The sequence below is a fragment of the Babylonia areolata genome, chromosome 5 (assembly GCF_041734735.1).
Source record: "Babylonia areolata isolate BAREFJ2019XMU chromosome 5, ASM4173473v1, whole genome shotgun sequence".
In the NCBI taxonomy this organism is placed as follows: Eukaryota; Metazoa; Mollusca; class Gastropoda; order Neogastropoda; family Buccinidae; genus Babylonia; species Babylonia areolata.
In genome coordinates, this window is record NC_134880.1 from 46,725,696 (window position 1) to 46,740,637 (window position 14,942).

Sequence of the window (14,942 nt, forward strand, 5' to 3'; positions counted from 1 at the left end):
CAACAGGATTCCTAATTTTGGGTCTGGAAGGTTGGCAGCTATGCCTGTCAGGACACTCATATGTAATGTTAACACTAGGCTGTACACACACACTGCTGTCAGCCAGCTCCTGGGGACAGCTGTTCCAGCAAGTGACCCAGACATCGCCTGCACTGCACATGTCCACAAGGAAGCAATACTGGCATCAGACAAGGAGTGGACAGCCTGTTAGTGGAAAAAACCCCAGAAAACAAAAAAAAAGAGAGAAAAAAACCACTGGGTTGTTTAGGTGGGCAGTATAATGGTATGTTAAAAGACCTTTTACTTTATTTTGGTTTCTTTGTGAACAGATTTAAAGAACTGAATGATATTCAGCCCTGAAAATCGATTCACAACACACGCCCCTCCCAACCCCATTAGTTACCCGACAGGATTCCTAATTTTGGATCTGAAAGGTTGGCAGCTATGTCAAAGGACACTTCATCAAATACTGTGACAGTCAAGTCATTTTGATACTTTGTCATATTAAACCCATTTTCAGGCAGATCGGAACAATATATTTACTGACAGATATTTTTTTAACATCAGACACAATTGAAAACGACACATACACACAGAGTACAGATACCACTCATGCATGTGTATGTGAGAGTAGGAATACATATTGTGCATGTGTGACAGTGTGTATTTCATGTGCACACATGTAATGATGAATGTGTAATACATGTATATATTATAATTATTTGGGCAGTTCATGCATTCATGCAGACTGAGTTTTCTCTCTAGTACAGTAGTCTACCTTACTTTGAATGTCAGCATGGTATATTTGCCATTTGCTTGACAAGTTTTTGTAAAATGAACAAAAAATATCCTGGAGAACTCAAGGGATTTTATAGATTTGAAGTTGGCTCTTAACAAAAGTAGCAGGTTCATATTTATTTTCAGTAACAGTTCAGGTTGTTATAAAATGTAACTTTGTAAGTGCAGTTATTTTCAGTAGTAGTTGGTGTGTCTGTCACAGAGAGAAAGAAGATATTGCACAGATCTTGGTGCAGTTATTTTCAACATGACCGCCAACTTTGTGTGTGTGTGTGTGAGAGAGGGAGAGGGCAGGGGGTGAGTGATTGATATAAGCTACAGTATGTCATTCGGAGTCTTGCAATTTAATTCTCCACCCCCCTCACACACCCCCTTTGGTTTTTAGTTAAAAGAAAAATAGCCATAATGAAAAACACAACTCCACACACATGCATATAACTTGACGCTGTAGAATATGCTTTGCTTACGAAAAGATTGACTTTTCTTTGTGTTTATTTTTGGTTGATTGTATACTGATTGTATAATCAACAATGTATTGTTTATACTGTAAAGTGTTCCTGTGTATGTTTTGTTGTTTAGAATTATTACAGAATTGAAATTAAAAAAATTGTTTGGATGCAGTGAATTGTTTTGCTTTTTTTGTTGTATTGTTGATTGCAATGGATGTTAGTAACTTTCAAGTTACATGTATTAGCAAGAATGTATGATACAGCGGTTAGAAATTACTAATTTCATGAGATACTAAGCAGTTTGAATTACAAACCTCTTTATCTCTCCTATTTGAATGTTTTAAACTCTCAAAGGTTTCTAAACTCGTTTGAGTGAAAAGTTTGAAGCAGTGACTAGTTTTTTTTTGTTTTTTTTTTTCACCCTTGACTTGAAGTAGATGCTAAAGTGGCAATAGCCTTGAGATGGCCTTAGCGGTCAGCAATGCTCTAAGCACCATAATTCGATTTCTCTCTTTATTGTCATGCTTTTTTGTGATCACATGGTGGAAAGCTTTTAGCTAATCCTTTTAATTTTACCCTCAGTAAAACTAGAGTCACACTCTTTCTCTCTCTCCTTCTCTCTCAAATATACACATGAAGACAGTGACATACACAAAAATGTAAAATGTTTCTTTGACATGTAACAAGTTGCATCTAGTAGTAGTTGTAACAAAACTCAGTTGGAAATCTAAGATATCTCAGAAATCAATCTTCATTGCTTGCTCTTGCTTCGTCAGTTCATTGCTTGCTTGCTCAAACTGATGCAGTTTGTGAAATAATGATCAGATGTCGACCTGACTGTGGCGACATGTCTATCTTTGAAATATGATTTTAAATTTTGTCTACAATAATGAAAGTTGAGGATGCTTGCTGTCAGAATTATGTGTGTGTGAACATCTGTATGTGCGTAGAACACACGCCATGTAAGTATGTTCATAGATACACTTATAAGAAAGTAGGACTGATAGAGTGAATAATTTAGTGAACATATTTTACCTACCAGTGCGTTAGGAAATGAACATTTCAAGTTGAAAAGCAATATCACAAAGTGACAAACCCTCATCACTTTCAACAAGAAATCCTTGGGAGATACATTGCCAACCACATCTAGCCGTTTCAGTTTTAAGGAGAAAGGTGATAAAGCATGTGGACTGATCCATATATGAAGTAAAATAAGTAGACAAAATAAATGAGTGAATACATAAAAATGTAATGAAATGACAGTTATGTAGAAGGCAAATGATTTGATTTTTTTTTTTTTTTTTTTTTTGCTGCCCCATCATCTGCACCGTTTCAGTGGCGTTACTCCCATGCCGCTCATTTAGATTCCCCTATACACGGTCACACCTGGGTTCGTCCGTCGCAGTTCCAGTGTCGGCAGTCCACAGGGAACCATCGATGTTAGATCACCAGGAGGCCACACACCAGAGGAGACCCTGTACTGCTGCTGAGTCACTTCGGTGTTGTTCAGTGGTGCCTGTTCTGTTTTAATGTACTTAGGACACCACCTGCTAAGCCCCCTACAAATGACAATAATGGCTTAGTCACGGAGCCAGATTGAGTGAGCGTCCCTCCCAGAGTGGAGACCGCCACCACGTCCTTCAAACAATAGCCCCCCGTGAATCTGACGACATTGATAGGACTCACCCCAAGCACGGAAGTGGAGGGGTATCGAAACTGAGGTCACCATGAGAGCAGGGCATGAAAGGCCACAGACTTTGAGACTATTTTGTTTATACTGATGACGATGAAGGAGGAGGAGGATGACGATGATGATGACGATGTTGCTATGGAGGTCCATTTTGGTTTGGAACTATGTGAGAAAGCTGTATTCTTCGCTTCCTGTCATAATGATATCCCGGCGTTAACCAGGCCCGAGAGATACAGACACTTGCAGTGTTGGGTAAGGTAATTAGAGCAACACACCCAAAGACGCATCCTTGAAATGGATGACACTCGACTGTGTAGTCCCAGTCTCCCCATTTAAGCCCACAGTACACTCAACTCTGGGTAGGAGCCGGCCACGGGCCGAAAAACCCACCTCTGCTGGGATTCGAACCCGCGTCCTTCCAGCCGTCAGTCCGCGACGCTAACCACTTCGCCACAACGGGGGAGGGGGAGGGTGGGAAGCAAATGCCTGAACTTCACATCAATGTAACGCACTGAACAGGGACATGGTCGCCTACCTTAGGTTTCTGTAAAACAGTTAACATGAAATAAAGTAAAATAAGTAGATAAAATAAATGAGTGAATACATGAAAATGTAATGAAATGACAGTTACGTAGCAGGCAAATACATTGATTTTTTTTTTTTTTTTAGATAAATATAATTAATATTCAATCATCAATGCATGCGTAAGGAGGAAGGTAGCAGAATGGTTATGTTTATTTGCCAATACAGTGTCTGTGAAGGTCTGGATTTGATTCCTGATCCCATCCTTTCTCCCAGGTTTTACCGGATCATCAAACTGAGCATCAGTCATTCAGATTAGATGATTAACTGAGGTCTCATGTGCAGCATTCACTACGCGCACAATAAAAGAACCCTTGACAGCATAAGCGCTATCCTCTGGCAAAATTCTGTTGTAGAAATCCACTCTTGTAGGTACACAAATATATATACACATGCATTCAAGGCCTGACTGAACCTATTGCTGGTCAGGTATCCAACTAGCAAATGTGGTGTAGCATATATAGGTATGTCCACACTCAGTTTCACCTTTTTGAGAAACTGGAACTTAGTGCATGCATTTCATAGGCACAATTACAGACAAAAACTTAATTCATAAGTTCTTAGCATCTGCATGTGTACGCAGACATCCTTCTTGTTATGTTAGTATCAGTAACTGAAGGAGGCATCACTGCATTCGGACAAATCCATATACGCTACACCACATCTGCCACGCTGATGCCTGACCAGCAGCGTAACCCAAAGCGCTTAGTCAATAATGTCAAAAAAAACACCCTAAAATACCATAAAGTATCACAGTAACAACTCTGGCAACAGTAACAGCATCATGAAAATAAATTTAAGTTGAATACGCATAGTAGAACTGGGGTAATATACGGGCCGGTAGCAGTTAAAATACGTTTTGGAGAAGTTACATGGAAGATGCTAATTATTGAAAATAGACAATGCACCAATTGCAACCATGTCATACAGTAAACACTCGTTTCGTCTTCTGTTATTCCTCTTTTTTTTCTCTTTTTTTTCATTTCTTTTTATTTGTCGTTTCGTACATGCACGAAAATCGCCGGCAAAATAGGTACAATAATTCAGGATGCTTAACTTTGACTTTACTGACTTTTGTATCTATTTGTGGGGCCACATGCCATCACCATGACAAATAGTGCTCAGGAAAACAAACATCGTGTCCTCGGGCTACAGTGAAGGGCCGCATCTTGCGCCACTGACACACTGAAGTCAGATTTGTGCATCCGGGGTGTGTCGTCTGCAGGAGTAAAGGTAAACAACTCTTGTATTGATTGCAATGATACATTCATCAAAATTTAATGTTCTTAGTTCAGGCAGTTTACGTGGTCTTTATATTGCCCCATTTGTCGTTTTTAGCCAGTGAAATTCTGTCCTTTTTTTTTTTTTTTTAAATTGTTTACTTCGTTTACGTTTTTCTTTCTTTTTTTAATTTTATTTAACGTCCAGTGAATCCACTTAACACACACACACACACACACACACAGACAAACAAGTCAAAGACAAGGACCACAGGGGTGTGTTATATTCCAAAATTTCCATATTAGCACTGGAGGTGTGTGTCGGTTCTCATTATACTTAAAAAGGGAGGACAACATATGTTTCAGTAATGACTTATTAAATTGAGGTAGGATAATCTTGGATCTTCAAGCCGTCAACATTCTCGTGTTTTGTTATGGTCCGGTCTTGAAACAATAATTGTTAAAAAAAAAACACACACCCCTATTTGTAGCTTTTTGTGTCCTGCTTATGTGGTGTTCTCAATTTCCTTTCCATTTAAATCATTAACATGTCGAGTTCATGTTCAGTGTTAGTGGCGATAGCCTTGAGATGGCCTTAGTAGTCGGCGAGGCTCTTGAGCACCATGATTTGATTTGATTTGATGTTCAGTGTTTCATGTCGGTAGATTTGTGGGGACTGTCACTTGGACACATTAATCTCATCATTTTGATCTCGTGTTCACTCAGTCTGTATCCATAAGCAGATATACTGTCAGAAGAAGATAACGAGAGTGGTGTTTTCAATAGGCTTAATCAGAACGATTTATCAGAGCGCCGCTGAAGTCGACCCAGAAGGACTGCCCAGACAGCATGCTAACGTTTTTAAAACGTTTGATTTTGGTTCACTTAGTTTTAAGTGGTTTACTTGTTTTAGGTAAATGTTTAAAAAAAAATTTTAAAAACTTTTTTTAAAACGTTACCGTCAAAACTGTAGCAAGTGAAACAAATCTCCCTTGGAAACGTTTCACAGGATATGTTTTAAAAACGTATATAAAACACGAAGACAAACTTAAAAATCAAATCAAGACGGTTTAGTTAATTGTTTCCTAATGCGATATCTCTTCGATAATTTCAGTAACCTTAAAGTAAAAGCCCATAAAGAATATATGGGATAAGGATCAAACTGTCTCCCATGAAGTACTCAGATGAACATATTTCCACGAGTCAATGAGCTAGGTAAGTTTCATTAGTATCAGACAACTGAAAGAAAATCGTTTGTCGCATACGCACTCCCTTCAGTCGCTTAAGCCTATAGTCTCTTCTGTTAACACTATTTGAGTACACCATATAGACATTACATTTACATCTTTGTGCTCTCTCTCTCCGCTCTCTCTCAAACACACACACACACACACACACAGGAACACTGCTTCTGAGCCACTTTACTTCGGCGGTGACTGTACATCGAGCATTCTATTGGAACTGATGCACGGGAACCAAACCTTTTAATCTGCTTTACCCTACGTCAAAACTCCTTTTAACGTCACTCATCGTTTTATAAAACGTCACCAGCAGACTGATTTTGCAGTTCCGTGTGCTTTGTGCAGAGAAACTGAGTCAACAATGACACTCCGTAATATTTTTTATTGCCAGCAGTTTCCTTTCCACAGCTTGCTTCTTTCACTGTACGAATTAGGATCATCATCTAACGGGAAGAAGGACTGACCACAGTTCTCGACCTTTCAGAGTTCAGACATTGGGGATACAGCAAAATGATGTGTGAAGAGAAACAGAGACGAAGGCCTTTAGGCCGGGAGTACCACGGACCTGTCCCACCAGAAGTTATGATCGTAAGTATTGTGTTCTTTCGTATTGTACTGTCACTTTGCCATAACAGATTATTTTCTCCGTGTGGAATTCGCGCTGTTTTCTATGGGGAGAGCACGTCGCCACAGTGCACCCCTACCCCATGACACCATTCCATCCCTACCCCACATTCCAGCCAATGACACACCATTCCAGCCCATGACACCATTCCACCCATGTCCCAACCATCGTTATCCCGTGACACCACTCCACCCCATGACACCATTCCACCACTACCCCATGACACCATTCCATCCCTACCCCACATTCCAGCAACCATCGTTATCCCGTGACACCACTCCACCCCATGACACCATTCCACCACTACCCCATGACACCATTCCATCCCTACCCCACATTCCAGCCAATGACACACCATTCCAGCCCATGACACCATTCCACCCTTGCCCCAACCATCGTTATCCCATGACACCATTCCACCCCATGACACCATTCCACCACTACCCCATGACACCATTCCACCCTTGCCCCAACCATCGTTATCCCGTGACACCATTCCACCCCATGACACCATTCCACCACTACCCCATGACACCATTCCATCCCTACCCCACATTCCAGCCAATGACACACCATTCCAGCCGATGACACCATTCCACCCATGTCCCAACCATCGTTATCCCATGACACCATTCCACCACTACCCCATGACACCATTACACCCCATGACACCATTCCACCCTTGCCCCAACCATCGTTATCACATGACACCATTCCACCCCTTGACACAATTCTACCACAGCCCCATGACACCATAAGGCATTCCATCCTAATCCCATGACATACCACGTCTACACGAAATAATTGCCAGAGCACAAAAGGCGAATAAATTCGCAATACTAAACGGATTCTTTTAAGCAGCTCGCGAAACTTACTTTTTAAAAATTCTCATGTAATTATATTGCAAGGGATAGTCATAGTGTAAGCATATTGATGCACCAAATCTGAATTACGTTGCTTGAGCGAAAAAAAAAGAAAGAAAATGATGCGAAAAGTTATCTGGACTAGACTATACCCCCCCATAGCTCCCCCCCCCCACCCCCACCCCACCCCAACCCCACCCCACCCCCACAATACCATTCACACACCCCTCCTGCCTCACCATCTACCCCGAACAGAGAGCCAAGTCTCCCACCAACTACAACCCGGAGAAGATGATTCTGGAGAGTCGCAGGAGGCAGCAGGAGTTGGACATAAATATAGATGCCTGTGCCAAGCAGAAGCTTCGGGACCAGAACATAGACTTAATGACACAGGCGAACAGGAAGGCCCTGGCCAACAGGATCCGCGGGGAGATCGACCGTCGTTTGAAGGTCCACGGCTTTAGCCTCGAGGAGAGACGTAACAGGTACTCTGCACAACACTACACTACACTACACACACACACACACACACACACACACACACACACACACACACACACACACATGTATGTGTGTATGTGTATGTGTACAGATACAGAATTCTTTGTTATCTCAACAAGAGAATTTCATTAATTATTTTGAGGTGTAAAACACAAACAGTGCATGAAAATCAGTCATTCAACATGTATACATTAAAGACATAAAATACGGTGATAAAGTAAAACAGCTGGCCAAACTCGCGGGGCAGGTAGCGGGCTCTCTCTCTCTCTCTCTCTCTCTCTCTCTCTCTTTATATATATATATATATATATATATATATAGTTTTTTTTTGGTTTTTGTTTTTTGATTGATATGGATACTTATATAGCGCCTATCGGTCGGAGACCAAGCTCTAAGTGCTTTACAAACACGGAGTCATTTACACAACAGGCTGCCTACCTGGGTAGAGCCGACTGACGGCTGCTATTGGGCGCTCATCATTCGTTTCCTGTGTCATTCAATCAGATTTCAGGCACGCACATCTACACACTCAGACATGTAACATATAGGCAGCCATAGTCCATTTTCGGGTGTGTGCATGCTGGGTATGTTCTTGTTTCTATAACCCACCGAATGCTGACATGGATTACAGGATCTTTAACGTGCGTATTTGATCTTCTGCGTGCATGTACACACGAAGGGGGTTCAGGCACTGGCAGGTCTGCACATATGTTGACCTGGGAGATCGGAAAAATGTCCACCCTTTACCCACCAGGCGCCACCGAGACACGAACCCGGGATATATATCCCGAGGCTTTATGCAGGGAATGAAGGCCTTACCTGTAGAAGTCTGCAGGTTGCTCCAGAAGTCACGACTTGACCTCGGAAATAAGCGTTTCATTGTCTGGGAAGTGCTTGCCCTTCAAAGATGACTTCGCGGCTTGGAAAGAGGTGGAATTCAGATAGTGCGAGGTTGGGAGAGTAAGGGGGGTTAGGAAGCATTTCACAGCCGCAGGACTGTGTTTCAGACTTCCGTTCAGTAGCTTTCTGCCCGCGTGTACGTGTTTGTACGGCTGAGTCATTTCTCGGGCGTGGTTACGTGTTTTGAATGGGCCATCGACAGCGCATTGTCAAATTTACTTTGTGAAATGCGCTTTACAAATGCCATTCATTATCATTATTGTCATTATTGTTATCGTTATTATTATTGTTATCATCATCATCATCATCTTCATCATTATTATCATCATTGTTTTTATATGACTATCATCATCATCGTTGATACAATAACTACTCCTCATCCTACTACTACTACTATACTACCACTACAACTTCTTCTACTTGTTATAGAATATAACTAACATCATCATCATTATTTAATATTATTTATTCATCAACATCATCATCCTCATCATTATTACTGTCATCATTATTGTTATTTATTATTACCATTATTATTAGCATTACCATTATTAGTCATTATCATCATTATAATCATCATTGTCATGTACTGCGCGTGCAGACTTCGCGAGCTGCTGCGGCAGGAGGATCAGGACTACATCACGACCATGCAGGAGGCGGAGGAAACGACCCTGGAGCGGCAGGCCAAGATGAGGGCCCGCATCAACAGCCTGAGGGACCGCAAGGAGCGGGAACGACTGCACTTCTGTCAGCAGAAATACGACCAGCAGTTCAGGTTACTAACCTCTTGCTCTTTGCTCTCTCCCCCTCTCAGTCATTACTTGGCCGATAACACACACACACACAACACACACGTACACACATACGCACGCGCGCGCGCGCGCGCGCACACACACACACACACACACACACTGGCACACACACACACACACACACACTGGTACAAATACACACACACACACTGGCGCGCGCGCGCGCGCGCACAGACACACACACACACACAGAAATACAGAAAACAACAACCAAGCAACAAACAAAGGAACACTAAGTAAAACGGTTGTCCTTTGTTAAGTTCTACAGAAATCCAACGTTTGGTAGTAAAACAAATGCACTAATAGAAATCTCAACTTTTTTTCAAAAATGAAAAAAAGGTGGCCTTGCCTTGTAGCGACCTCATCAGAGCGACCGGTTTGTGCGAGGATCAGGCATCTGTTCTGTCCCCTCCCCCCCCCCCCCATCCCCATCCGAACCCCCCTCCCACCCTCTCTCTCTCTCTCTCTCTCTCTCTTTGCTCTCTGCGCTCTATCTCTGTCTCCCTGTGTGTGTGTGTGTGTGTGTGACTCACTCTCTGTCTCTCTCTCTCTTTTTTTTCTTTAATTGTTTTTAATAGCAGCAGATGTGGTTTAGCGTATTTGGATCAATCCTCAAACGCTTCGACACCTCATTGTAACTTTAGATAGAAAAACAAAGGAGCTGTTATGCGTGTTTGATGGTTTGTTTGCTTTTTTTTTTTGCTTTTTTTTTTTTTTCCTCAATTCCTGGCAGAGAGCAGTGTGAAGAGCTGCGGTCGACGTTGTCGAAGCGAGAGCAGGACAGGGTGTGTGCGGAAAGGGTGGAGCAGCTGTGGGAGAAGGAGCAGCAGGCCCGGGATAAGAAAGCCCAGGACGACATGTTCCATCAGCTCATGCTCAATGACATACAGGAAAAGGTGCGTTGCTCGCGTTTTCCAGGATTTCTATCGCTTTTCTGCTTCTTCTTCTCCTTGTATTTTTTCTCTTTGCCTTGGTCTGTGTGGGATTTTTTTCTTTCATTTTAATTTCAAGGTTCTGGTCATCCACGCTGGTCTGGACGCTAGTCACACAAATGAGACGATAAACCAAGGTCCCGTGTGCAGCATGCACTAGCGCACGTAAAAGAACCTACGGCAACAAAAGGGTTGTCCGCTTTGATAGGGAAAAAAAAATTGCAGACAGGAAAAAAAAGCAAAAAAAATGGGTGGCGCTCTCAGTGTAGCGACGCGCTGTCCCTGGGGAAAGCAACCTGACACACCTAGAAATCTGTTGTGACAAAAAAAGAGTAAGACAATAATACAATACTTTTTTGTTTGCTTGTTGTTGTTACATCTGGTTTTGATGTAGACGATAAGTCGTGTCTGATTATGACCATCAGATTAGCAGAGCAGGAAGCTGCTTTCCCCACTATCTGGGCTAGAATTTGATTATCGTGGAGAGTGTCTTACCCAAGTTACGTCCCTGCTCTCTCGGCCGAGAGGGTTTTAGGACAGTCGGCGTTGGGGTGGTTCCCAAAGGCCAGCTAGCCTCCAAGGCTGCAGCACTCAGAGCCAGTGCAATCTTGCCTCCTAGTTTGAGACTAGAGAGTCATAGTCCTTGACAAATATTAAGCTCCAAATGACTTCCATTTGCAGTTGAGAAACTGTTGATCATAATCTCACACTTTGCTGTTTACATGTATCCATATAATGCTGTTTTATCCATATAATGCTGTTTAGAAGTATCCATATAATGCTGTTTATAGGTATCAGTATAATGTTGTTTAGAAGTAGCCACACAATGCTGTTTAGAAGTGTCCATATAATGCTGTTTAGAAGTGTCCACATAATGTTGTTTAGAAGTGTTCATGTAATGTTGTTTAGAAGTGCCCATATAATGCTGTTTAGAAGTATCCACATAATGCTGTTTAGAAGTGTCCCCCCTTAGCATCCCTCCTGTTCAAACCAAAATGTATAGCCAACGTAGTTTTTCATATCAAGCCCCCATTCTTTGGAATCAACTTCCTCAGCCTCTCCGTCACTCATCTTCACTGCAATCTTTCATGTCCAGTCGGAAGACCCACCTTTTGCCCTTCTGAATAATTCTCAACAGCTCATACCTTTCCAGTATGAACTAAAAATTAATGACCATTAGTGAGTCTGAGAGTTCCAGAACTTGTTGGTTATATTTTTGATTGTGTATGATTGTGTGCTATGACTTGTGTTTGTGCGTGCGCGTGTGCTTGTGTGTGTTGTGGTTGTAAGTGTGTGTGTGTGTTTGTGTGTGTGTGTGTGGGGGGTGATAATCTTTAATAATATTTGCTATCTTATGTTCAAATTTTCCTTTTTGATATTTACGTGTGTGTTTTCTATTTGTAAACGCCTAGGGCCTATTTTCAAAATCAGGCGTAAATGCTCATGATAATGATGATAATGACAATATAATTCTGGTCATGATCATCATCATCATCATCGGCACGTGAGCAGATGGCCCGGGAGGAGCGCGAGGCGCTGGAGGCCCGCGAGAGGGACCGTGGCCAGCTGGACAACATCCTGAAGCAGAAAGCCGCCATGGAGGCCCAGAAGGAAGAGGCCAAGAGGCAGAGGGCAGATGAGCAACGCCTTCTGGTCCGACAGTGTAGTTAAGTTAAGATAAGATAAGATAAGAATAACTTTATTATCTCCAACTGGAGAAATTTGGTCAGGTGCATTATCACAACATAGACAAGTAAACAACATGGGGACCATAACTGTAAAAGTCAACAACAGCTTTTACGAATATTACGAAGATACAAATGTAAAAAAAATATCACATACACCGTTTCATACATACATCCACACACTGCAGGTAATAATTAGTATTCTTAATGTAAAAAAAGAAGAAGAAAGAATTAAGAAACATTATTTGAATATGATTATAAACATAGCCTACTATACTGCACATTGATTATAATAGACAGATAAGATAAGAATAAAGATAAATTGCGGAAAACCGCAACCAGATAATCAGCACACACCCGCATCCTCCCCCCCGCCCCCACCCACCCCACACACGCAGATTACTTGATTAAACAAGAGTAATAAACATATGTTTTCAAATAAAAGCATTTCACATATTCGCTTTTAAAAACATTGCAATTAATTATTACATCGTAATTATTAAACAGAAATATATTTAGAATATGGACGTTAGCATTAGACATATTCCATTGTACATTCATCCTGCATATAGTTCTGAACACTTCGGTCTTTGGTCTTTTGCGTGTCTTGTCTGTCTGTCTGTCAGTCTGTCTGTTTGTCTGTCAGCCTCTCTGTCTGTCTTGGAGGGACAACAGACTGTGATCCCGACTGTCCAGAATAGACCGCTGTTTGTTTTTGGTTTTTGCGTGTCTGTTATCTGTTAGCATGTCTGTCTGTCTGTCTGTCAGCCTGTCTTGAAGGGGCAACAGCCTTGTGGTCCCGACTGTTCAGAATGAATCGGTGTTTGGTTTGGTCTGTTTGCCTGTCTGTTTGTCAGTCTGTCTTTCTGTCAGGAAGGACAACAGCTTGTTTGTACCGATTGTTCAGAATAAATCAGCGTTTTTTTTTTTTTTTTGCGTGTCTGTTTGTCGGTCGGTCTGTCTCTGAGGGGTGACAGCCTGTGGTCCCGACTGTTCAGAATAAATAGGTGTTTGTTTGTTGTTGCGCTTTTGGCATGTCTGTTTGCATGTCTGTCTTTCTGTCTTGGAGGGGCAACAGACTTGTGGTCCCGATCGTTCAGAATAAATCGGTGTTTGTTTTTTTGTTTTGTTTTTTGTTGTGTGTTTTTTTGCGTGTCTGTTTGCCTGTCTGTTTGTCAGTCTGTCGTTCTGCCTGGAAGGACAACAGTTTGTTGGTACCGACTGTTCTGAATAAATCGGTGTTTGTTATGCGTGTCTGTTAGTGTAATGCGCCGGGCTTGTCCTAAATAAAAGGTACATTGGAACAAACCCAGACACTTCCTCGAAAAAAAAAGAAAAAAAAAAGGAAGCGCCGGGCTTGTCCTAGATAAAAGGTACATTAGAACAAACCCAGACACTTCCTAAAAAAAAACAAAAAAAAAACAACAAAAAACAAACCGTCCGGCCTGTCCTTACACCGTCTTTTATGCCCATTGGTGGTGTGATCTCTCCCACCGAACCAGAAAGAGCAAGCAGCGCTGGACAAGATGCAGGTTGCTGCAGAGCAGGCTGAGAAGCTGCAGAAGCAGGAAGGGATGCGAAACGCCATCGACCACTCGCTGCGCACCAAGCTGCGCAGGAAGGCGCGCGAGGAGCAGGAGGAGCTGGCGAACGATCTGACGGCGCTGGAGAAACTTATGGAGGAGACCCGCAGCGAGCAGCACGAGAGCCAACAACGGAAGGTGAGTTGTAGGGTTGGTGGGTGAGAGAGAGACAGACAGAGGGAGAGAGAGAGAGAGGGACAGACAGATACAGAGAGAGAGAGAGAGAATGATGGAGGAGACCCGCAGCGAGGAGCACGAGAGCCACCAACGGAAGGCGAGTTGTAGGGTTGGTTAGAGACAGAGAGACACACAGAGAGAGAAAGAGAGAGATTATGTGGAGCAGAGATTACGCTTAGACTTCTCCTTGAAACTGAAACAGAGAGAGGGGGGACGGGAGGGGTGGGGGTAGGGGGGGGAGTGAGAGAATGATGGAGGAGATGTGCAACGATGAGCACAAGAGCCACTAACGGAAGGTGAGGTGTAGGGTTGGTGGGGGAGACAGACAGACAGACAGAGAGAGAGAGACAGAGAGAGAAACTGATGGAGGAGACTCACAAGGAGGAGCACGAGAGCCACCACCAACACCACCACCATCACCATGATGATGACCCCTCTGCAGATGGAGCTCCGTGAGGAGGACTGGAGGTACTGGTCATCTTCATCATCATCACCATCATCAACATCACCATCATCATCATCATCATCACCATCACCACCACCACCACCACCACCTAGATCACCACCACCAACACCATCACCATCATCACCAACATCAACATCATCACCACCATCATCATCACCACCAACACCATCACCACCACCACCATCATCACCATCACCACCACCACCACCATAATCATCACCATCACCACCACCACCACCTAGATCACCACCACCACCACCATCACCATCATTACTATCACCATCACCAACATCATCACCACCACCATCATCACCACCATCACCACAACCATCACTATCACGACCACCAGTATCACCATCACCACCATCATCACCACCGTCATCATCATCAACACCACCATCACCATCACCCCCACCAT

General features: G+C 42.8%; 1 protein-coding gene across 1 annotated transcript in view; it reads left to right on the top strand.

Moving 5' to 3' along the window:
* The first annotated feature begins 4,658 nt into the window (after positions 1-4,658).
* Positions 4,659-14,942, top strand: part of LOC143282297 (cilia- and flagella-associated protein 53-like) — a 21,313-nt gene continuing 11,029 nt past the window's right edge. The window contains exons 1-7 of the mRNA XM_076587896.1: positions 4,659-4,752; positions 6,465-6,568; positions 7,724-7,953; positions 9,471-9,644; positions 10,415-10,577; positions 12,126-12,266; positions 13,801-14,019. Coding sequence (XP_076444011.1) covers positions 6,491-6,568; positions 7,724-7,953; positions 9,471-9,644; positions 10,415-10,577; positions 12,126-12,266; positions 13,801-14,019 — 1,005 coding nt within the window. The 5' untranslated portion in view covers positions 4,659-4,752; positions 6,465-6,490. The remainder of the gene's footprint in view (positions 4,753-6,464; positions 6,569-7,723; positions 7,954-9,470; positions 9,645-10,414; positions 10,578-12,125; positions 12,267-13,800; positions 14,020-14,942) is intronic.